At 48.6% G+C, this 24,582-nt stretch overlaps 1 protein-coding gene across 4 annotated transcripts in view; it reads right to left on the bottom strand.

The window, feature by feature from the left end:
- Positions 1-24,582, bottom strand: part of Poc1a (POC1 centriolar protein A) — a 68,491-nt gene that overhangs the window by 23,055 nt on the left and 20,854 nt on the right. For 3 of the 4 annotated variants that reach the window (NM_001109296.2, XM_087563402.1, XM_087563401.1), the window contains 2 exon segments: positions 17,794-17,886; positions 20,628-20,696. In NM_001109296.2, coding sequence (NP_001102766.2) covers positions 17,794-17,886; positions 20,628-20,696 — 162 coding nt within the window. 4 annotated transcript variants of the gene reach the window in all.

Raw genomic sequence — 24,582 nt, 5'->3', positions numbered from 1 at the left:
TACTTGCTCAAAATCATTTGCCTAGGATCTAACCTCAAAGCACAAACTCCTGGGTATCAGGCAGTCCGTGACAGGTGACATGTCTGTTATACTGGCTGCAACTGGACTTCTTTGTGCACTTTCTCCTTAGTATCTTTATGAGGCCACCAGCTCCTCTGAGCCTAACAGTTTCTACATCACTGCCTGGAATGCCTGCCCAGGCAAGAACAGAAGCCCTCCACAAATACTTGATGCCCTGAAGGGCTCAACCCACAGAAACAGTGAAATTCCTGTGACAAAACCTCATCAGCATCTGCACTGCAGCAAAGGGCCGTGGGCCATGGGCCCTGCCCCCACAGCCTGCAGTCACCCACCTGCACTGCAGTGTCCAAGAGCTGCAGCATTCCCTGTGAAGCTGCGTGAGTAGCACAAAGGCAGTCATAGGAAAGCTAAGTGCCCAGGTAGCTGTGGAGTAATGGAGATGCAGGTGCCTCCACAGCGTGGGAGAGCAACGGTCACAGCAGCTTAGCAAGAAGCATCCTAGGGGCCACAGTGGTTCTTGGATGTGATACTTATTCTTGGAGTCATCAGGGCACACACCTTTGGTCCTGACTGTCAGTGTTTTCAAAAGTTTAACAGAGGAGGAGTGACCCACCCTGAATGTGGCCAGCAACATCCCACAGGCTGTGGTCCCAGGCTGAGTAGAAGGAGCACTGAGTGGAGCAACAGCATCCGCCCACCTCCATTTCCTGACCTGCAGCCTAGGCTCACGCTCTGCCACCATGCCTTCCCAGCATGACCCACGGCCAGCCACCATGCCTTCCCAGCATGACCCACGGCCGCCATGCCTTCCCAGCATGACCCATTGTATCCCCTCTCAAACTGGGAGCTGAAATAGACCCTGCTTCCTTACCTTCTTCTGTTAGGTACTTCCCTACAGCAGGAGAAAAGAAACTAATAATCCAGTGCATCATAAGTAAACCCCCACCAGCATCAGTCCACATGTACAGTTCCATACTATGCCATTTACATCAAATATTATTTTAATTCCAAAACCACAAAAAATATGTGGAAACTCCCCTTGGGACCTGTTGGGGTCTCTTCTGAGGCCACCGTGATTCTAGGCTCTCACAGCATGTTTAAAGGGTGTCTGCCTGGGTTCTTTTCTTCTGTCAGCTCCCTGTCATATGCCACCAAGGGCTCCGCCCTTCATACACAGCAGGGATGCATTAAAATAGCTCTCAGTCATCCAGGCACGCGAGAAAGCAACCCATGAAATTTCATTAAACCAAACCTGAACAGGCTGTGGGTCTTCACTGTCAGAGAAATCACTGTGGTCAACTTCCTGGCTAGTCTAGGTTGGCTGACTGTACAACGGGCCTAGGATACTGGGAGCTGGGGGAAAGCAGCAATGCTACCCTAAGAAGAGAAAAGAGGATAACCTAAAAGACCAAGCTCTTTTCTCTTCCAGAGAATCTGGGTTCTGTTCTTAGCACCACGCAGTGTGGCTTACGACCACTCTGAACTCCAGTTCCAGGGGATTTGATAGCCTTTTCTGATCTCCTCAGACACAAGGCATGTATATACATGTAGGTAACACATCATACACATAAATTTTTCAAAGAAAGAAAGAACTGTCCTGTCAGCCTCCGAAAGGGCTAAGGTTAGGGATACAGCTCAGTGTGCTTACCTAGCATGCACAAGGCCCTTGGTTTGACCCCTGTACCACGTAAGACTAGCACAGTGGCCCATGGCAGTCATAGTTACTTAAAAGCTTATATAGTATAATACCCACTATCTGGTCAGCCATACACTGTAAGAAAAACAGAAGCAGGGCTGGAGAGAGAGGGCTCAGCTGTTAAGAGCACTGGCTCCTCTTCCAGAGGTCCTGAGTTTAATTCCCAGCAACCACATGGTGGCTCACAACCATCTGTAATGAGATCCGATGCCTTCTTCTGGTGTGTCTGAAGAAAGAGACAGTGTACTTACATACGTTAAACAAACAAACAAACTTTTCTTTAAAGAAAGAAAACAAAAGCATATATCCATAGAAAATATGCATATGAAAGTTCACAGCAACTTTGTTGCTGTTGCTGTTGGTGGTGACAACCAAATAACAGAGAATAATCCAATGTTTACCCTCAGGTAGATAAACAGACTGTGACGCATCCACTCCATTGAATCCTCCTCAGCAGTAAAAGGTATGAACTACTTATACATGTAACAACATGGGTCAACCTCAAAATAATTAGGCTGGAAGAAACCAGATCAAATGAGTAAGTAATTGTATGATTCCACTTACATAAATTCTAAGAGGTGCAAACTAACTTAGACAGCAAAGTCAGTAAGTGGAGCTGTGGAGAAGGCTTAGTGGGTAAAAGGGCCTAGCAGGCAAGCACCAGGACTGGAGTTTGTATTCACAGTCCCATAAATCTGAGCAGGTGCTCCACCAGCCGGTGATCCCAGTGCTCTGGAGGTTGGGGACACAACTCCAAGAGCAAGATGGCTAGCTGAATCAGCAAACTCTGGGTTCAGTGGATAATTGAATGTCAACCTCCACAAGCATGTGCACACACAACTGCATACACATGTACCCAAACATGTTTACATGTCACTCACGCATATATGCAAAACCAAACAAACAAAAAAACCCCTAAAACCAACCAAAAACCCCACCTCACAACAGCTGTGCATGCAGACTCATGCCTATAACCTCAGTACAGACAGGCAGACAGGTCTCTAAGAGTTTGAGGCCTGCCTGCTTGCATAGCAGGTCCCAGGTCAGCAAAGCCTACATAGCAAGCCCCTGTCTCAAAAACAAACAAAATCCTACAATAAGGAGGTCAATTGGTCGGTCCTCAGCTCCGGGGGCGGAGGGGGTGTGTGTCAATTAGTGTTGTTTGTATATACAAAGAGGCACAAGAAAACTTTTTGAAACAAATGAAATATTCTGTATCTTGATCATGTGTTGGGGTGTGGTATTATCTAACTGGATCTGTTTGACAAAACTCAGAACTGCTCATTTCTTCACGGTGATTACTACTATTGTAATTACAAAACCTGATCAAGTCCCTCTAAAGCTGGTACTGTGTCTCCAGTGCCCCTCGGAGCCCAGTGGTCTGTCAGTACCACTCTACACTCAAGGCGACGAGCACTGCCTCCCCACAGAGCAGCGCCAAGACGCTAAGCTGCAGGCTGATGCCTGGGTGAGAGAGGCCCAGGAGGCTTGCCATCAGTGTGTGAACTATTTTCCACATGGGTAGAGCGGAGCATCTCATTTCAGTGTAGTCTCCTCAGTGGAAGAGAGGAAGAAGCACACTCCTATGGGCAGGGTTCCCCAAGCAGCCCCTAGCTACACAGGGATTCATGCAGAATCAAGCAAGGACTGCACACGGTGGGCAAGGAGCCAGAAGCATCTGCCATTTGACTGGATGATGCTGAGCTAACAGAACAGAGCTGCAGGTGGGTGGATGGGAGATGATTAATGTTTGCCCAGAGTACACATTTCTTCTTTTCTTTTAATTGTTCACTCTGGACCTTGTCCTCTGCCTGGCCTGCTCCTATAAAAACTCTGTAATGGACAGGTGTCTAAGAACTGACCCATGGCTTCATATGGGGCCAGAATGGAGAGGCTGAGGTGACCCAGGCCTGGGTTTTCACTAATTTCTTCCTTGCACAGTCTACCTGGTCACTGCCTACTTAACACATTAAAGCATCTCAGAGTTTCCAAAGAACAGCTGAGAGCCATGTTGGAAGGACTAGAACGCACGCACGCGCGCGCGCGCGCGCACACACACACACACACACACACACACACACACACACACGCACACATTAAATCTCTTCAGCTTTTTTTCTTTCACTGCAGTCTACTCACTTAGCAAGGAGAGCTCAGAGGTCTCTGTCCTGACCTCAGACCATTAGCTGCTCTCTCTCAGAAGTTACAGTTGCCTTCAGGTTTGCTAAACCGGGCCCTGGGGAGGGAATTAAAAGGTAGAACTCACTTGGACTCAGCCTCACACCCGATTCTCGTATGGGAGAGGCAGGGCTAGCTTCTTAAATCACACACATTTGCAAACTAGATAAACTATACGCTTATTTGTCTTGTAATTTAGGGTTCCGGCCTGGAATCCAATAGGGGAGCAAACTTCTGGTTCTAAACATAGCCTGAAGCCACAAGGAATTTTGGTTTCTTAAAAGCATCTAATTGTTTGGCAGTCTGGCCAATGTTTGCCCAAGTGTGAGCCTAGGGTTTCCTTACAGCTGCTGGCTTTTTCAACTTATGAACATGCCTGTTCCCCACACCAGGCTCTGAAGAGGGCAGGGCGCTGGGTCATGCTTAAGTTGAGGGACAGTCAAGTACAAGGTCTGAGGCCAAAACAGTAGCCTCACAGCTGAAAGGGATACTCTGCAACCAAAGATCCCAGCCAGGTCCCAACCAGCTACACCTTGACTCTACAAGGTTCTCACTGCTTGGAAACTGAGTATGTCTTTAAAATAGAGGGCAAAGGATCCACGGGCCTGATCAACACACTGATGAGTTCTTCCTGCCATGCAGATCAGTGCAATCTAGGCTTTGGGACTAAAGGCAACATGGTGTTCCTTTTTATGTCATGACTCCCTCAGAAAGGCAGGGAATGCCAGTGACTCCATTCCATCTGGGCTATGGAGCAAATGAACAGACGAAGCACAGAGCCCACTCTGCCTGGCTCACCTCCAGCCTGAGACAGCCACTCCTGGGCCCACAACGAGGCTGGCTCTGCAAAAGTTTCCGAGTATTTTCCACATCGAGTGAAGGGGTGTCTTCAAAAGAGGAGAGAGCATGCCCTGGCAGGCAGGGTTCACCTCTGCTCTCAGGGGAAGTGAGGTGTGGGGGAACAAGATGAAACGAGAAAGCCAAGTCACCTTGAGACAGCGACTGCCCATGCCTATCATATAACCACAGCGCTCCCAGGAGGTCCCCGACCTTCATTCCTGGGACGGCAAACAACACAGCCTTCTGGTTGGTGTTCAGGGCATCACTGCCATAGCACAGTAAGAGACACACACTGGTGGCAGCATGGTAAGGTGGGGTCAGGAACACACACAGGGAGAGGGCAGACAGTGAGGTCTAGGTCCTTTAACCTTGTTTACAAGAGCCTCAGAGGAGGCAGGGCCATCCCAGTGAAGCCCACTTTCCTCATATAGTCTGCTAGGACTATGTGAGACACGCCTCTGGGGCACCCTCACATAGCTCAGCTCGCCACTGAGCCTGAAGACCTGAGCTGAATCCCTGGGACACACCCGGTGAATGGAGAGAACAGACTTGCAAATTCACCTCTGACCACCACATTCAAGTATGGCAGACCATATACACATATAAATAAATGTTTGCCAGGCATGATGGAGTGGCTCCTCTTTGATTCCAGTACATGTGAAGCATAGGCAAGTAGATCTCTGAATTCAAGGTCAGTTTGGTCTTCAGGCCAGTCGTGACTACTTAAAGAGACCATCTCAAAAACTAAACAAACAGAAAAAACCCAAACAAAAAAGTCTTAAAAATGAGCTAATATGGGGTTGGGGATTTAGCTCAGTAGTAGAGCGCTTGCCTAGGAAGCGCAAGGCCCTGGGTTCGATCCCCAGCTCCGAAAAAAAAGAACCAAAAAAATAAAAATGAGCTAATATTTAAGGAAGACAATCAGAATAAAGGTGAGTGGTCAGAGCACAGGAATCTTCTTTCTTTGGGAAAGACTGTTCCCTTGGGACACACAGGGGTCCCAGTTAGGACAGCTTGTATTCAGGCCAGCCCTACAAATAGAATGTAAGGTCCACTACAGCTACATGGAGTCTCCATACAGCAAGGGCCTGAGGGCTGGGAGGAAGGAGATGAAGAATTCTAATAAAGCCCTAGTGTTGGCTGTAGTTGGTTTTTAATAAAGGATTAAATTGCTTTGAACTAATTTTAGACTTATAGAAAAGTTGCAAAATATAGTACAGAGAATTTCCATTACTCCCTGCCCCCCCATGTTAGCATCTTACATAACCACAGCAGTCAGGAGATCAGGAGACCGACATTGGGAATACCACTAACCAAAGTTATGTGAGTTCTGCCAGTTTCTGCAGCTGATATCCCCCAATCTCTAGTCTAGACAGAATATTATAATACTATACAGGATTTCATGTGTGTGTGTATTGTGTGTGTGTGTGTGTGTGTGTGTATATATATACATATAGTGTGTGGTATGTATGTGTATATTATATATATCTATATATATAATGTGTATGCATGTGTGTGGAGTGCATTGTGTGTCTATCTATCTATATATATAATGTGTGTGGTATGTGTGTGTGTGTGTGTGTGTGTGTGGTGTATTGCATGTATGTATATATAATGTGTGTGGTGTGTGTGCTTGTGTTTCTACATGAGTGCTGGGGTTCCACACTTAGGTCCTCAGGGTTGTGTGCTAGGCTGTGCCAGCCACCGGTTCCCTGGCCTTTCACCATACTTTACTATTTATTCAGCCTCCTGCACTCCGTGTCAGTTCCCCGGGCCTTTCAAGACCAATTCTTTCCAACAGTATTGGTCAGTTATTTTCTCGATTCTTGTGTGCCTGATATTTCCTGGGACTGGATTCAGGTTATGCCTTTTGACACTGCAGGGTCTGTGTTGCCAGTACTTGATGCTGATGGCTCTGTGGGCACTGTCCCCTCTCCAAGTTTCTCCACTGCAAAGCTGTTATTTCTCCCTCCATAGTTATTTGGGGGAACTGGATTTTTAAAAGGAAGCGTGCTGCTGTCTTTACAAACCCCATGTGTCAGCCCAGCTTGCTGATGGCTGCAGCTGCCCTACAGAGGAGAGGCACCTAACGAAGATGAGCGGCAGGGATGTCGCTGGAAGACTGGGAAGCTTTGGTGACAAAGAGGAACAGTAGCAGTTTATTTATAGATCCACTCGAAGACAGATCATTGTAACTACTGGAGTTGAATTTTAAAACTCTGGGAACAAAGGCTAGACTATTTTAAACTTTCTTCACACTTAGTTCAATGGAGAGTGTCAGAGCCACCGACCATGCCCCAGGCACCACTCCCAAGTTCAGTTAATTCATATTTTGCACAGCATAAAAGTATGTGAACTGAGCCTGCCGAGAGACACCCAGGCCTGACTCTAGCCAATCAGCAGAGCAGCTGGCCTCGGATTAGCTAGAGCCCTTTGCCAATGCCCGGTCTTCCCAGGGAGGCTGTGTCCCAGGGGGTCTTATGGCCTCTCTTTCCTGGAAAATGAAGCTGCAGGCAGCAGAATGAACTACAGTTACATCATCCCTCCTCCCCTCCCCCTGCAGGCTCCAAAGAAGGCCAGCAATCCTACCCCGTGCCTGGACCAGGTCACCTAGCAGTAGCTTGCCTATGTAGCCATCATAGCTCCAGGAGAAGTTGGGTCTTCCTAAGGACAGCGGGTCCAGGAGGTCCCCTTGTTCCTGGCCTGACTCTGAACAATGGATGTGAGAGGAGTGTGCAGACAGCAGGATGATATACATGGGCATGCGAGTCTTCATATCCTTCCTTGAGTGAAGAGATGCCCTCCCCGCCCCCAGCCCCACACCCCAGACTTGAACTTGTGATCCTCCTGCCTTTGCCCCCAAAGGCTAGGACTGCAGGCATATATCACCACACTTGTTTTTATTTGGTGCTTGGAATCAAACACAGTAATCTGCCAACTGAGTCCCATCCCCAGCCCCATGAAATGGCATTCTTGATACAATGTAGAAAAATGTGAACATGTTCTAAGTACTTGTTATGAAGACATTATTAATTGTGTTGATGTGACAATAGCCTCACGGTTATATAGTCAAGGAAGATCCTTACTTAGAGTAAAATATTGTATCTGGAATTAAAAAATGCGCTGAGGGCTTCTAAAATGTGTGGGGAAGATGTAAGGTTGGCAAGTAGAGAACCCTGGGGAAGGGGTTGGGATGCTACCTGCTCCACTCAAGTGCTAATCTGAATTATTCTGTCACACAAGGGTTTTTGTTTTGATAACAAGTGCTGTGGGCTGACGCCATGCTGGGAAACTCCAGCAGGAAGCAGAGCTGCAGGGCCACCACCCTTTTAGGGTCTGTAAGCCTGTGGGGGCAGGTGGCTTTGTCCAAGTCCAAAGAATGTCTGCACAAGGCGATGGCTCTTCCTAGAGAAAGCCCCTGACGGCAGTAAGAGTATTTACTGAGCCCACAGCAGTGTCCAGACCTTCAGGGAAACTAACTGTAAGATAATCTCCATGGAAACCATCTATTCTGATTTTTTTCCCTTTGCCATGGTAACCAATAAGAACATAAACATAAGTATTATCCAACACCCTTACACCACATGGTCAACACTACTAGCCAACCTGGAAAATACAAAATGCAAAGAGGGGTTTTCCATTTCAGATGAGAAGTAGTTCTGTAGTCTAGTCCAGACGTGTAGCTTCTGCCTCCCTTTGTGGCCTGAGGGCTGCTGTACCACCCCAGCCATCAGCTGCCAGAGGAGCAAACAGCCAGAAAGAGGCTGTCTTCATTAGTCTGGAGCCATGAAAACCAATCCTAAAACCAAACCAACCAAACCAAACCAAAAACCAAAACAAACAAACAAACAAACAACAAACGCCTTAAGGAAAGGGCCAAAGCCTGCCAGGTACTATGCTCACACACTCAAGCTCACTCCTCAGGGATCCCAGGTGCGCGTCCTCCACACCCTGACTCCTTGGCATCCTTTTCCAGCACACACCGGCCGCTGTGGGGAGAATGAAGCTCAGTCCTAGGGCTGGGAATAACTGATGTGGGAAGGGGGCCTACTCTGGGAAGGGGCTGCTCTGGGCAGGTGAAGTCAGAAAAATTTCTAGGGCTGGTGAGATGGCTCAGTGAGTCAAGGTGCTTGCTACCAAATTTGATGACCTGAGTTCAAGACCCACATGGTGGAAAGAGAGAACTCCTGAAAGTTGTCTTTGGACTTCCACTCTTGCATTGCAACTCACTCTCTCTATCCTCCCTTTCTCTCTCCCTCTCCCTTCCTCCCTCCTACCTACCTACCTATCTAAAAATAAAAAGGGCCAGACTCGATGGCCTTTAATCCTAGTACACAGAAGACAGGCAAACTGATTTCTGAGTTCAAGGCCAGCCTGGTCTACATAGTGATTTTCAGGACAGCCAAGCTATGCAGAGAGATCCTGTTTTGTTTTGTTTCATTTTTTTAAAAAAAGAAAAGAAAAGAAAAGAAAAAAGGAATGAAGGAAAGGAAAGGAAAGAAAAAGAAAAGAGAAAGAATTTCCAGTCTCTGAACACCTGGGAAGACTGCGTGAAGCGACCATCTGGGAGAGCCAATGGCAGAGAGCTGCTCTGCCTGGAACAGGTGTCAGCGCCCCAGAGAAGCAGAGCGGGGCTCAAGCATCTGGCCTTGTTCTACATGTGGCTTGTTTCTCCCACTTTCAGCTTCCTGGGTTTAAAAAATAGAATTGAGCCAAAAAAGAGACAAGGCCGAGCCTCAGATGCCTGGAGCCTGAAGCCCGTTCTCATGCTTGCTCTGCTCCACACCACAAAGCTGGCCAGATCCTTCCAGTCACAGAAATGTCTAAGATAGGAAGGGCTCCTTGTCTAGGATGTCAAACAGTGTTTCCAGAGTGGGGCCTGCACTGGCTCTATCAGTGTCTCCTGGAAATGTGTTAGACGTGGAAACTCTGGCAAATCAGACGCCCTGGGGACAGCCCAGCCGGCAGCTAAGTTTTAACATCCCCATGTGCGCTATGATGCACTGCTGAGTTTCAGAACCAGTTGGAGGAGCTTCTGACAATGAATAAATGTCAAATGTTAAAAAGCCTGCCTTGGCTGGGCATGGTGGCACACACTTTTAATCCCAATGATGGGGAAGCAGCAAGAACTAGGCAAATCTCTATGAGTTTGAGGCTAGCGGCCAAGATTTTAAAAATCCTGTCTTTATCCCAACAGCTAACATGGATTCCTGCGAATGTCACCTTGTGCAAATGCAATCTGTGCTTGTAAGATTCCCACTTTCACACCAGGAAGGCATCTGAGTAGCCTGATGTCCCCTGTCCTGTGCTGGGATCCACAGTACCCCATGTCTGCAGAGTAACACTAAGCAGCAGCGGTAGGCACTAATGATCACACTTGACCACAGACGGTAGGAATGCAGACCTCACAGGCCCCTAAGACAGCAATGCCGCAGTTCTACATGTGAGTATGTACTCGCACACACTGAGCCTGTGAGTGTGTACTCACACACACTGAGCCCGGGTATTGTCTTAGATCTGAGGATGCTGAAGGAGAAATGCGGAGACACCTTTCGCTTCTTCATTCAAGGCCCTCTTGATTTTGCTGCACCCACCCCAGGGGCCTGTACTTGACTGGGTCTAGAACTATTCACCAGAATGTCATATGACTTAGTCTAGGCATGAATGAACAGTACCAGGAGCCACACAGCAATGTACAACCAGGTATCAGCATCCCCACTGTCCCTAAGTCACCCCTCAGAGCCCTCTGACATCTGCAGACTCCCAACACCAAAGGGAGGATTGGAGCCCCTCAGGAGAGAGCCTGACTCCCTGTTACCCACCAAGCTATCACCCACAGAGGTGAGGGTACAATGGATAAAGCTGGCCAACCAGTCAGATGCACAACATATACACATAAAGAGACACTGCTCAACAACCAGAGATGCCCTGAACCCAGAGGCAGGGGCAGCACCATGTGATGGGGCGATGGGCCCTGTAAAACCAACCCCTTTCCAGACTGCGTAACTTCTGGGTATCTGACTCACTGGGAGCAGACAGGAAGCCAAGAATTCCCTTTAACTGTCTTGAGAGAGGAAAAAAAAAAAAAAGAGCCAGAAATGGGGTCAAGTGGAGAAGGGAGAAGTTCCTTTTTAAGACATATAAATCTGGGGTTCATTCTGCTTCAAATGCCCTCAGCGACCCGCCTGCTAAGCGTGCCTTTGAATTCGAGTTTCCTTCACTTTGTGTTTTGTTTTTTGGGGGCAGGCTCCCCTGTAGCTCAGGCTGGCCCCTGTCTCCCTCCCACCACCTTCCAAGGGCTGGAATCACAGGCGTGTGCCATCACACCCAGCTTGAGTCCTTATTTCTCCCCACAAAGAGCAAATGCCAAGACCAGAAATTTATATTCTGGGGAAAGGACCCAAGTAGGGAAATCAAACTGCTAATAGCTTAATATTTGTATCCCCTATAAAATTTATGCTAGAATCATAATCCCTAGCACATTTGGAACTAAGGTTTTGGGGGTAACTGGGTCACGAGGACGGAGCAACCACAATTAGGATTACTGCCCTTATAAGAGGGTTTTAGCGGGCACTGTCGACTGCAGTAGGACACAGAAGAAGCCACCACGCCCTCACCTGTGCCTCCAGAACCCTGAGACATGAATGCCACATGGCATTCCTCTGTTGTTTAAAAGCTACCTAGCCCATAGGATTTTCTTTCAGCAGCCAAAAGGCACTGAGATGAAATCCTTGAGGCAGATGGAAATGGGTCTCCTCTTTGCCTCCTTAGGTGAGGTTTCTGTAGGGAAAAGCTAGGTCTTGAAACACCCCCTCCCCGCCAACCCCCGCAAGCACTGAGGACCTTCTAGAGCCTCAGAACAGGGGAAGTAGCCATGGAGAAGAAATCAGATCCCTTTGCACTCAAAATCAGAACTACACGGCAGAACCCAAAACAAAACAAAGGTAGAGCAGGCGTCTAGGACTTTGCCCTCAGAACCTGAGGCACAGGGCAGAAGAGGAAGGCCTCAAGAAGGCCTTGGGCTAAGGGCAACCGCTTTTCTGGGGAAAGTTCTAGCACTAAGGCTCTGAGGTTCCTTGTCCTAAGGAGTTTTGAGTGTGTGTGTGTGTGTGTGTGTGTGTGTGTGTGTGTGTGTGCGCGCGTGTGCATGTGCATGTGCTGTGTGGGGGTACTGTGTGTGTGGTATATGTGTGTATATGTGGTATATATTTGTATGATGTGATGGATGGGTATGGTGTGTGTTTGTATGGTGTGGTGTGTATGTGTATATGTATGGTATGTATTTGTGTGGTGTGTGTATGTATGGCATGGTGTGTATGGCATATGTGTGTGTATGTATGGTGTGTGTTTGTGTGGTGTGATGGATGGGTGTGGTGTGTACATGTGTGGTGTGATGTGTATGTGTATTATGTGTGATTTGTTTCCGTTTACTTTCTTATCTGACTTTGTATCTGTCAGTTAAAACAAACGAACAATATATGTTTGGAGGGGTCTAAAATCCTCCCTGGTCCTCATAAGAATCACTTGAAGGAGAAGCCAGCACTGGAAATTACCCCAGTCAGCAATGCACCCACACCTTTGTTCAATGCCCCTCACCCCAGAAGATTTGATGAACACTTGATCACTCTGACTCTCAGAAGACCTAAAGGGGAAAAGAACATTCTCGAAATAGCTATGCTTCTTGAGCACTCACCATGTGCCAGGAACAGGGCCAAGTGCTGCTTGCTTGAATACCACCTGTGAAATGTACAAAAAGAGGAGGACCCAGTGTCTCCCAGGTTGACAGAAGAGGAAACAAGATCTCAGAGATCCGGCCACTGGCTGGGGTCACAGCCCAAACAAGGCAGGGATGGGATTCAATCACTGGTTGGTCGGAAGCCAGAAGCCAAGCACTTAACCACAGGTAGCTTTTCTCCTTCAAATGCAATCTTGAGAGGAGAGCAGAGAAAAGCCCTCAACCCAGAGATCAAGGTTAATGTCTAACCTGGAGCAGCCAACCTTGAGAGCTCAGGAAGTGGGTTGGTTTTTTACCTCTGTCAGTTTTACTGAATTATCTAGAACGTGGTGTTCTTCCTCTTCCACCCCACCTAGCACAACTTCTCAATTGCATAATGGGCTTCTAACTGTGGCAAAGATAAGGATAGATCCAAATAAATGCATTCTTGTTCATTAAAAGTAGGTTAAAGGGGTTGGGGATTTAGCTCAGTGGTAGAGCGCTGGATATCAAATGCAAGGCCCTGGGTTTGGTCCTCAGCTCCGGAAAAAAAAAAAAAAAAAAAAAAAGTAAGTTAAAAAGCTGAGCATGGTAGTACGCTCATTTAATTCCATTATGCAGGCAGAGGCAGGCGGATCTCTGAGTTCAAAGTCAGCCTGGTCTACATTGTGAGACCCTGTCCAAAACAAAACAAACAAGAAGTGTAAAAGTACTTCTGCAGCTGAGGTAGAAATCTGTCCTGGAGAAGATTTGAGGAGGGCAAGATGTGAACTCTGAAATTGGCCAAGGTCTTTCAACCTAAGGAACAGACCCTCAAGTCCAGAGAGCAGGAGGGCAGGTAAATAAGAACAGATGGTGGGCGGGGCTAAAGCAAGGACCAGGCTAAAGCAGTGGTTCCCTGGAACACCAGTCAAGCATCTGCTGCTACAGAGAAGCCCTCTGGGTACTCACACATACCCCCTCCAGGAGGTACTCATCTGCCCAAAAGTAGTCCTTCCAGTCTTTTAGGGCAGAACATGGAGATTCCTGCCCACTCTCAGCCTGCAGCATGGCCTGGAATCCTTCATGTGCAACCTTCCAAGCAGAGAAAGAGCCCCAGCCACGAGCCCTGAAATCCCTCCTTTGTACAACTCAGCCAAGAACAGAGGGAAAATGGCACCCATTATTCTCATTCTGAATGGCTGGGAAATGGCTTTTGCTTTTCAACATGAAATGTGCCTAAAAATAAGCTGTGAATTTCAACCAGAGGTTGAAAATAGCTCCACAGTGAACGCAGCTCGGCTCGGAGTGAGTTTAAGGACAGCCTTCACTCCAAGATCTGAAAGCTGAAAGTCACGTTCAGAGACTCGGTCACAGGCGGGGGGCTCAAGGGTGAAGGACCTCTACAGGCTCACAAGGATGTCCTTGCCAGTCTCTGCTAGGAGGTGGGGGAGAGCAGCAAGGGTCCAGGCAAGGTCTGTCCCTCTGGTTTCCAATGGCCACAGTGGAGAACGCATGTGGTCCAAAGTTCCACACTTACTTGGCCCCACGGACTCCCTGACAGCACCAAATGCCTAGGGGTGCACGCCTTGCTTTGGTGCCTAAGGAACACAGAGCTGGAGGAACAAAGGGCCTCAGAGGGGCAGCATAGTCCAGGCATGACTGAGAAGTAAACCACCCTGGCACCCAAGGCCTCTCATTAGGTATTGCCTCTGAATCTGAGCCTTTGAGCAGGAAGGGCAAGACATAGCCAATCTGAAGAAAGCCAAGTTGCAAAGGTGAAGTGTCTTTTCTTATTGTTTACCAACGTCTCTAGGGGAGCCTGAAATCTGATCAACCTAACAGCATTTCTACAAAACGGACTAAGACCTGAGAGCTCTGGTCCATGTCTTCTGGTGGGAATCCAAACCTGACCCAACTGAGCAGAACCCTTCCTTGCACAGGCTTCTAGAGCTGCCCACCTCTAGAGCAGTGTCCCCTCCACACTCCTCCCGCAGCCTCACCCCACACCTCCCAACTGCTTTCTTTCTGGGCTCAACGGTGATTCTCAACAGTGACACCTGACAATATCTGAAGACATTTCTGGTCATCACAACTGGGAAGCAGGATGCAACTGGAATCCATTAGGTAAAGGCCAGGGATGCTAAAGATGTCACGGTGCACAGCACTGCACTCAAAGAATATCTGCCCTGAATGCAACTTGCTGAGGTTGAGCAAACCAGGGTTACCAGAAGCGAGGGAGCTCGTCGGACCCAGTTCACAGGACAAAGCAGTGCTCCCGGGCTCCCCTGGGGAGCCGAGCTCTCTGGCCATACAGAGGATCTGAGTGCCAGGGAAGATGGGAACTCACTAACCAGCTACCTTCCTACCTCAGGAGAACCTAGCCATTATAGTTGCAAAAACTTGCTCTCTCCAGCACAGGAGAGAAAATTCCACAATTTTTTTATTCTCCTGTGCTGGAGAAAGCAAGTTTTTGCAACTGGATGCTCATGGCTTCTTAAGATAGACACTGAAACATGGTTAAAATGGTTGATTTTATCATTCACATAACACACACACACACACACACACACACACACACACACACACACACACACACCCATATATGCCCCCACAATAAAACTAGACAGAACAATACCCCTGGGCCATCTTCTTTGTCCCTTTCAGAGAAACTCCTCAGACAGCATTGATGGGGGTGGGGTGGGGTGTCTAGAAGGTCTACCTGTTCTCTCAAGGCTCTAGAAGGGACTTATGACAAAGAACAAGAAGTTCCTATTTCAACCAGGAATAACTCTAAGATTACTGTGTCTCTTTAGATGCCTTCATTACATGCCTGTGGAGTACTCTGAACTGCTGAAGAAATGGAGGCTTGGGAAGATGTCCAGGACTACCCAACAGGGTTCAGAGGCCACCAGAACTCATATCTTGCCCCCTGCTTGAGTCCCATGTAGGGCCACCCATTGGTAGGACTACAATAAGAGCCCTGATATGGGCCTCAGGGTAGTTTGGGGACAGCTGGCTTCCTTGGGTCTTGTTGAGCCCTTCACCTTCAACTCTCCATCCTGTCATGCTGGTTTCCTCCACCCACGTGACTTCACCCTAGACTCTCAGGCCCTGAAGCTCTGGGAAACAAGACAGGTATGTTCCCCATTCTGCGTGTGGTTGAGGGACATTAGGCAGTTTGTCCAAGTTAACTTCCCAATAACTGTAAGAAAAAAAATACAGGCAATTTCACTAATCATTAAAACTACAATGAGATCCCCCCCACCCCAGTACTGCCAGAATTGCCATTAAGAAACAAACAACAGGGGCTGGGGATTTAGCTCAGTGGTAGAGCGCTTGCCTAGGAAGCGCAAGGCCCTGGGTTCGGTCCCCAGCTCCGAAAAAAAGAACCAAAAAAAAAAAAAAAAAAAAGAAACAAACAAACAACAAAGATTAGCAAGGATGTAGACACAATGACCACTTACACTCTGTTGGTGGGAATGTAAGCTAGTAACCACTGTGGAGCTCAGAATGGAGGCTTCTCAAACAACTAAAAGCAGCTCTACCACTGCTCGGTATTTACTAGAGGAGCTCCAAGTCAGCATATCCCAGGGACACCTGCAGCCTTACTCACAACAACTAAATTACAAAAAGAATGAAGCAATGCTGTTTGCAGGCAAATGGATGCAATCAGAGATGTCCGGATTAAATAAATCAGGCAGTCTCAGAAAGGCTAACACCAATGTTTTCTCTCATTTGTAGTTCTTACATTATATACAGATTCATAAACCTATGTACATACATACGACATCAAAGTACAAGTTAAACTGTAGGGGACAAAGATAACTACCAGGAGGGGAGGGAAGAGAAAGGAGAAGGCAGGGAGTGGGAGAAATATGCTCAATAATTACATGAAATTCTTTTTAATAATAATAAAATAGGGGTTGGGGATTTAGCTCAGTGGTAGAGCGCTTGCCTAGGAAGCGCAAGGCTCTGGGTTCGGTCCCCAGCTCCGAAAAAAAGAATAAAAAAAAAAAAATCCAATAATAAAATAGAAGTAATGTCAGTAATGTCAGTTTTTCTTCTACCTGAAGAATGCTAACTATTTTCCCAAGGCAGATGGCAGTAGCCCCCTAGGATAGGAAGGGCTGTCAAGCAGGCCCCTGCCACCAGCAGGTTACTTAGCCTTGTTCTGAGGAGACAGCATGGTGACAGCTGAGAGTCTCACCTGAGAACTAGGGCAAGAACCACCCACTCACTCTGCAGGCAATGAGCACAGGCAAAGGCCTTGGCAGTGCTGGTCTCACTGCAAGTGCCCAATAGTCAGGGAGCTGCAGGATAGAGGGCAGGACCCACACAGGACCCAAGCCTCACCATTCAAAGTTCTTTCTAGGCAGAAAAGGGATTGGCAGCAAGGAGAACTCTGGGGCCACCCAAAGAGCTCCAACTAGCCCATAGCTCAAACACGAAGCAGAAAGAAAGCCTGCAGTCACAGTGGCCAGGCAAGCGGGAGATTCTTGGGAGAACACTGTAGGCACAATGTGGCCTACTCCAGAGGCAGCTCTTGTGCAGACTGGGGGCCTTGTGGTAGGAGAGATTCAGCCACAGTAAACCTGGGACAGACTGGGAGGCTTCCTGGTTCTATTCTGAGTTCCAGCCTTGACTTGCTGGGGGTTTGGGCGAGCCACTTCCTGTGGCTCGAGCCAGTTTCCTCCTGCCCAGGAGGCCACAGTACTTCTTTGGCCCAGGCAGAGGAGAGGATAACAGTCCACGGCCATAGAAGCTTAAAGCCTTTGGGATTTCAACCAAAGTTAAAATAAGTGATAGCCTTTATCAGTTACCAGTTTTCACCCAATTATTTATTTTACAACATTAGATTATTTTTACTCAGGAAAACTGAATGTCCTTTTATCACCAAAGGTACTAAAAATAGTTTGTGGGTAAGGAACTTCCTCTGCATGGTTTAAGGGGGGAGGGGGGAAGAAGTGAGACTAACCAAACCAGTGTCGTTCCCACTCGTCCCAGCTGAGGCTTTGGGCCCCAAGCCCTCTAGGAACCTCATGTGCGTGGGTCCTGTGATCGAAGGGAGGCCTGGCATGGGACAGGTCCTTTGTATGCCTTGGCCTCACTCCAGCAGCAGCATATGCCCCCCAAAAGTACCCCCACCAAAAGGGTGGGCATCCTGGACCCTAAAACTGCTCTGTAGCCTTTATATCTGATCTGTTCATTCTGGATTGGAGTCAAGGCTCAAAGTATTATTTGGTACACCGGGTTCCTTTCTCATGACAGAGAAGCCTCCAGCCCCCCATCTCCGAGCCTTGTCCTGATCACTGTGACTATCCCAGAGTCACATGGCACAAGCCCTAACTGCCAAGACACTTACCGGAGTCCCAGCAGAGCTGGCTTGGGGTGGGGGCCTCCGTGCCTTCATGTCTCCATAATCAACGGTGTCAAAGTTACTCTTCCAGACCATCACCTACCAAGAGCAACAGGCAGAGAATGAGAGAGGTAATCAGTCAACCCCGAAGTTCTCAGCTGTAGTGGCTCCCACCTGATATGACAACTCAACTCTGGGGCCTGCCCCACATCCCTGATAAGGCGTCTCTGGGGCACCAGATGGAGTATTACCACGTAGCATGATTAGATCTTAGCACCTGCTTGTCCCTCTACCCAAGTGTCATAGATGTCTCATGTCAGAATCACTATTAAATCCATTTGTTCCCTTTCCATTTATCTTGTCTATCTGGAAAGGAAGGCCTGAAGGTGTTGGCTTGCCTAGGACACTGTGGGAAGCAGTGAACATAAACTCCAGCCCACACTACTGGATTAATGTCCTGGCTCCAGCCCCTACTGTGGGGCCTCAGGTGAGGGACTCATATGTCCTACGCCCTCTTCTGTGAAAAGATCCCAGCTTCCGCCTCCCAGAGCTACTAGAAGGATACAGTGTGACACAGTCACTGGCACCAGGGAATGGAGTAACACACTCATTATCCTAAGTCCAAGAAGTTTAACAATTAAAAAAAAATACACTCTTAGCCAGGTACAGTAGCATATGCACTTAAGATAAAGGCAGATAAATCTGTGAGTTCAAGGCCAAGCTGGTCACCCAGCACTAAAGAATGAGATCCTGCCTCAACACTGATAGATAGATAGATAGATAGATAGATAGATAGATAGATAGATAGATAGATAGATAGATAGATAGATAGATAGATAGGCAGACAGACAGACAGACAGACAGACAGTTTGATTCCAACATAGCTACTATAACCTCTGTAACTCTAGTACCAGGGGACCCGACGCCCTCTTCTGGCCTCCACAGGCACTGCATAAATACGATACACAGACTTACATAGGGGCCAAACACCTATTCACATTTTTTTTTTAAAAAGTTAGATACAAAAATAAATGTCGGGGTTGAGGATTTAGCTCAGTGGTAGAGCGCTTGCCTAGGAAGTGCAAGGCCCTGGGTTCGGTCCCCAGCTCCGAAAAAAAAAGAACCAAAAAAAAAAAAAATAAATAAATAAATGTCAAAACTCCAAATAAATAACTAGCCACACTCAGTATCTTCCCCAAACAGGATAATGCCTAAAAGCACCTCACAAAAGCTGAGTTGCCCACCCTGCCAGGAGGCAAGAGCACTCCCTAGTGGTGGCTAAGAAGCCACAGGAGGCTGGGTGCTGCGAGGCTTATCTGCAGGGTGGGTGGCTTGGCCATCCATGGCGGTCACAAAACAAAACAAAACATCCCACCAGTCTATCACCCAGTGAAGACTTGACATGCCCGAGGTGCGCCCCACTGACTGGGACACAGCAACGAACGTGGTTCCTCTGAGGGCTCCTCACAGCTCCACTGTTCACACCACCCCGAGAGACGGGCATACGGGTACCTCATCTACCCCTTTACAGACAGAATGCTGGCATACACACCTCACGTACAAGGTCCTAACGTGACCAGCAACACAGTGGCCAGCATGAATGTAGACATAACGCCAGTGTCACCCCAGAAAAACACGAGCAAACTAAAAGGTTGAGGGAGTTGTCGGTCTCGCTGTCTGAGGATGGCCACAGCAAGCAGCCTGCTTGTGCCGGGTGACTTGTGGTACCTCGGCTTTTAGCATGCACCTCTGCTACACAGTTAGCACGAGCATGCTTTCACACTCACTGGAGGCTCAAGGTTTTCTCTCACCTTCCTCCTCTTTGGCTGATAGTTAGGACCTAGTGATTGGATGGGAAGATACAAGCTGGCTCTTATCTAGGCTGTGGACAAAGAACCTTCGGTTAACCTCTGCCTTCCTGGAGAATCAGTATTTTACTGCAGCTGGGAGTTGTGAAGGCCAACAGGACTTGTCTAGGCTGAGCACCCAGAGCATGAACATTCTCGGCAGCCCACCAGATCAAGTGTGTTCTCGGCCACCACTCTTTTTCTCCACAGTGTGTGGACAAAAGGCACTGTGTGTACTCGGGGAGACTGCTGACAGGTGCATCCCTCGCTGCTCCACACCTTTCCCGGGCCAGGCTTTGAGCTAGACACCAAGGGCAGACAAGTCCGTGGCATTTAGCAGACGGGGCAGAGGCCTGGGCTCACAGGATGAAGCCCAGTCAAGTGGTGATAAGGTGGGACAGGACTTCTCTGCAGCCAAGATACAGAAAATGCTGATCCTTTAGATGAGCAGTGAGCTGGGAAGCAAAAGGACACAGAGAATGGTGCAGAGGCTCCTGGGAAAGGATGGCGCAGAGGCTCCAGGGATACGAGGCCCAGCAGTCAGCTGGGCTCAGGGCCCATCCTGTCTCTGCTGCCTGCTGGGATGTTTTCTCATCTATAAGAATAAAATAGGAAGACTCGCCCCACAGGACTCAGGAGAACTAAATGAGCTATGAAATTCTTGCCACACTGACGACATTACCAGATCTACAGTAAGTATCCAGTAATTATTCACTGTTTATGCAATCGGGGAAAAGAAACCTGAAAATCTTCAACTTTTTCACCATGATAATTAGCTCAAAGTCCTTCCAACCCATTCTATTCTAAGACACTTCCACAGGTCATCCCTGAAGACTTGTTTAGGGACAGTCATTGCCTTGGACCTGGGTACCCCCACCCACACTCCGGCAGTCTGTTCACCATGGGTATAGTCACCAAAAGCCACCACAGCCCATCTGCATCTGGCCCCCAGCCTCCTGTGGGGTTCTGATTCCTTAGGCCATTCTTTCTTACCTGCTCATCAGAGCCTCCAGAAGCGAAATATTCCCCCGTTCTTGAAAAGGCAACGGTGGTAGCAGGGCCCTGGCGGAACCAATAGAACAAACACCAAAGGTCAGCTGACATAGTGGCACACCAGTGGTCCAAGTATTGGGCGGTGGAGCTGGGGAGATCAGGAATTTCAGGCCAGCCTGGAGTACATAAGACCCTATCTCCATACAGACCGTGCAACCCCTCCCCAACTGTCACTCTGAGTCTAAACGCATAGTTCCTGAATGGCAGCCGCAGTGGGACAAAGGTCTGAGCACTTGTTCAGCACACAGCCTCCTTAGCCTCTGTCCAAGAAGCCTGCATGTGTTCAGGTACAAGAAGCACGGCTGGGCCTCAGCCTCCAAACACCTCCACAGAGGTCAGGCTGCAGGATCAAGGGCAGGCAGAGGGGAGGGAGCAGGATGCTCACACCGGCAGGCTGGGCAGGCTGGCTTCCTTTCCATGGCTTCCCCAGTAAGAAGCAGGAGATCAGAGATGCACAGCTGAGATCAGCACTCACCTCTCTGATGTAGGCCTAACAGTGCCCTGCTGCAGCCCAGAGAAATGGGAGGCCCAAGGAGAAGCCAACGGCTCGAACGAACAAGGCAAAGTCAGGGGTATGAACAACAGGAAGCAGGCTGAGGAGGAAAACACTGAAGGCACCTGGGTAGTGGACCAAATGGTGCCAATGTCTCTGCCCACGCCCATGCATTCTCCTTACATTTGGGCCTGAACACTGGGTGATGGGCTGCTCCGGCTTCCTAGGGACTGAAGGTCAGAGTGACCATCTAAAGGGGAATGTCAAGTACATGCTATGCAGCACTCTCCAACAAACACAAACAGGAGGGGTTGGGGGAGGATCGTGATCTCCCAATAGAGAAAGAACATTCCTCCCCATATGCCTGGAATCTATTCCAGAAAGATAATCCAAGCAAGGATCTGGTCACAGCCACAGACACAACCATCTCTCCTCCAGCCATACATTTACCATGGCTAGTGCCTGCCATTTTGCAGGCAAACCAGGTCAAAGTCTGTCTCCTACATCTGTCACAAAGGTCATCTCAGTTCCTCTAGATGGCCAGAGTGTAACAAGAACTGCCCGGCAGAGGGCCTTCAGCAGCAGAGCCTGGACTAGAGACAAGGGGAGCCTAGGGAAACTTCCTGCATTCAGTATGGCTTAGGTTAGACCTTACAGCCGTGAGCAGCTTCTCCTCCCACAGGAGACAGGCAGATTGAGCAGAGACAAGAGCGTACATGCCTGCTCACACTTCCAGAATCCACTTCTAGTTCTTTCTCTAAGAGGTGTACAGAATGGAGTGAGAGACAGAGAGAGTGCCACATCAGCTCGTGCATCAGAGCCCTGCACCTGCATTAACCCATCTAATCCCCAGAGGACACTGTGTGCCTTTACTACTCCACGATGGGGGAAACAAAGCCCAAGTGGACACAATCTAAAGCCAAGGCCTGTCATCTCCCTTCTCCACACAAGTGCAGCCACAGGCTCTGGTATACCCTACCCCTGGCAGCCCCAGGAATTCTAAGCTACCATTAACCAAGATAGTGTGGACCCACTTTTACTGATAGGGAACATTGCCCACTCACATCCATGAACAGTGAGTGTCAAATACCAGGTGCAAGGCATCCTGGACCATGTGACTCCATTTTTGAGCACCACTGGCTGCATCTGCAGAGTAAAGGTACGGAATGTCCCTTCCAGTGGATAGTTGGCAAGGGATTACACAGCTGATGGAGAGAGGTGACACACTTTCAAAGAATGGCTACCTGCTTCTTGACAATCTTGGCCATTTTCATATTTGGAAGTTTTTGATGAATGTATGGCAGTGATATAATAATAATAATAATAATAATAATAATAATAATAATAATAATAATAAAGACAACAAAATGCTTTTTACTGTGAGCGGGAAAAACAAAGAGGAAAGAAAGAAACAGGAAGGAAACCAGAGCACAGAGGTTCAAAAGCAGACAGGCCCCTCTGCCCACCCGGAGATCATGGGAAGAGCCCCAGGAAGGGCCAGCAATGAAGGAAGCAAACACACACTGTGGCTCCCTCCCCTGCCTGTCATCACTCCACCACCAGATGCCAAGCTGGGAACAAGATGTCAGCAGCAACAGCAGTGACTCACTGGAGAATTCACCCTGCTTACAGGGAGATCAGGGCCAGAGGCCAGGGGCTGAAGTTCTGGTGCTTTCTCAGGAGACTCAGGGATGCACAAGCAGCCAGGAGGCTCTGTGGGGCCCACCCACACTCCTCCCCAGCAGTGCACGTCTACTAAGAGGACCGCAGGGCACCTGCAACCAGGACCCTCTGCATTCCTAGAGAGAACAACTCTCATCCAGCAGCTTGTGAGGCAGCCCAGACCCAAGTAGGCAGCCTGGGGCACTGAGTGTAGCCTGCACTCCTGTCAGACTGCATCCCCATGCCATTGTGGCCACCTCGGTTTGTCAAGTACGGGCTATGATGTTTGCTTGATGACAAGATCACATGATGATGTGTTCTTTAAACTGACTGTGCAGACCAGGCTCTCTCCATGCTGACATGCTCTGGCCTCGGCTCTCAGGCCTTAACATGCCAGCCTCTGCTCATCTTGCCAGCCTCTGTCCTCCCTTCGCCAGCATTCTAACTTGACTGCTCACTGCTCCTCAAAGGCTAGGCCACAAAAGGACTCTTCCTCATCATCCCTTCAAGAGCCTCCAACGTTGAGCTCTTCAGTCATTTTCAATCTTCCTTCATCTTAAATAAATTTGAGGCTACAAATCTGTCTATGACTCCACCTTAGCCAGACCCCAGGAAGTCGCTAGTCTGTAATGTTTTCACTGGCATGCCCTCCCAGATTGCCAGTTTTGACCCAAGTTCTTCTTCAGGCAGTGAGTTATTTGGAAGTGAATGAATCTTCCTCTATCCATGTCACTGATCAAATATGGTATGCTCTGGCTTTGTGGTGGCCTATTCTTCCCTTTTGATTAATCACTCCTGTGCACTGTGCCAGCTCCAAGCAGGGATGTTGCTGAGTTCTTCCCTCCCAAGGATAGGTCTGTCCCTGGTCCCTCTACACTGAGTCCTAAATGTGGCCCGAGCATCATCTCTCGATGGGCTTTCAGCAGTGTAGAGTCCAGCTGCCCTGCACCCCCACATTAGCAGAGCAGCCCCTGTGCTGACAACCCTGTCTGATTCTTGACTGCATCCATGTAGATGCTTCCTAAGCTCGGCTAGGGCCAACGCCTCTCCTTCCCCGAAGTGGTTTTATGAGGTGATGTTTCTTAATCCGTCATGAACACTGCATACACATGCTATCTACCCTGTCTTCTCTCGTCACCCTATTGTGCTTGGCTGAACTCACATCCAGTCATTTCACCACATGCCTCTTTTCCTTTGTCAATTTCCAGACTCACAGAATCTATGCTATTTTGTTTTTTTTCCCCTCTACACTTTAATTATTTGGCAGGAACATGTGTGCACCATGGCACGCATGTGGAAGTAGGAGGACAACTTGCAGAGGTCGCTTCTCTATTTCTACCACATGGGTTCTGGGTATAGAATGTAGGTCATCAGGCTTGGCAGCAAGGTTCTTTACCCACAAACCATCTGGTCAGTTCCCTGTCTATTTCCTTTAAACAGCAAGCATTAGTGAAACAAGAAAAAGGAGGGAAGGAAGAGGGAGAGAGGGATGGAGGGAGGGAGGGTAGGCAGACAGCTCCATAGTGATTCCACTGAATACTTTACTACCCTTAAGCAGCCTGTCCAGACCTCGGCACTCTCCTCACTCCCCCCAGACTCTATGGCACCTGGTTCCGACCATGGTGCCCTAAGAGCTATGCTGGCCAAAGTCTAGCCGGGTACCCTGACACACCATGTACCAGTAAACAAACAGGGCTGTCACACCACGCACTCCTTGAGAAGGACAAAAAGAAGAGTGGC

This window comes from Rattus norvegicus, chromosome 8, assembly GCF_021556685.1.
Source record: "Rattus norvegicus strain SHRSP/BbbUtx chromosome 8, alternate assembly SHRSP_T2T, whole genome shotgun sequence".
NCBI classification, from domain to species: Eukaryota; Metazoa; Chordata; class Mammalia; order Rodentia; family Muridae; genus Rattus; species Rattus norvegicus.
This window is presented reverse-complemented; position numbering and strand designations above follow the sequence as displayed.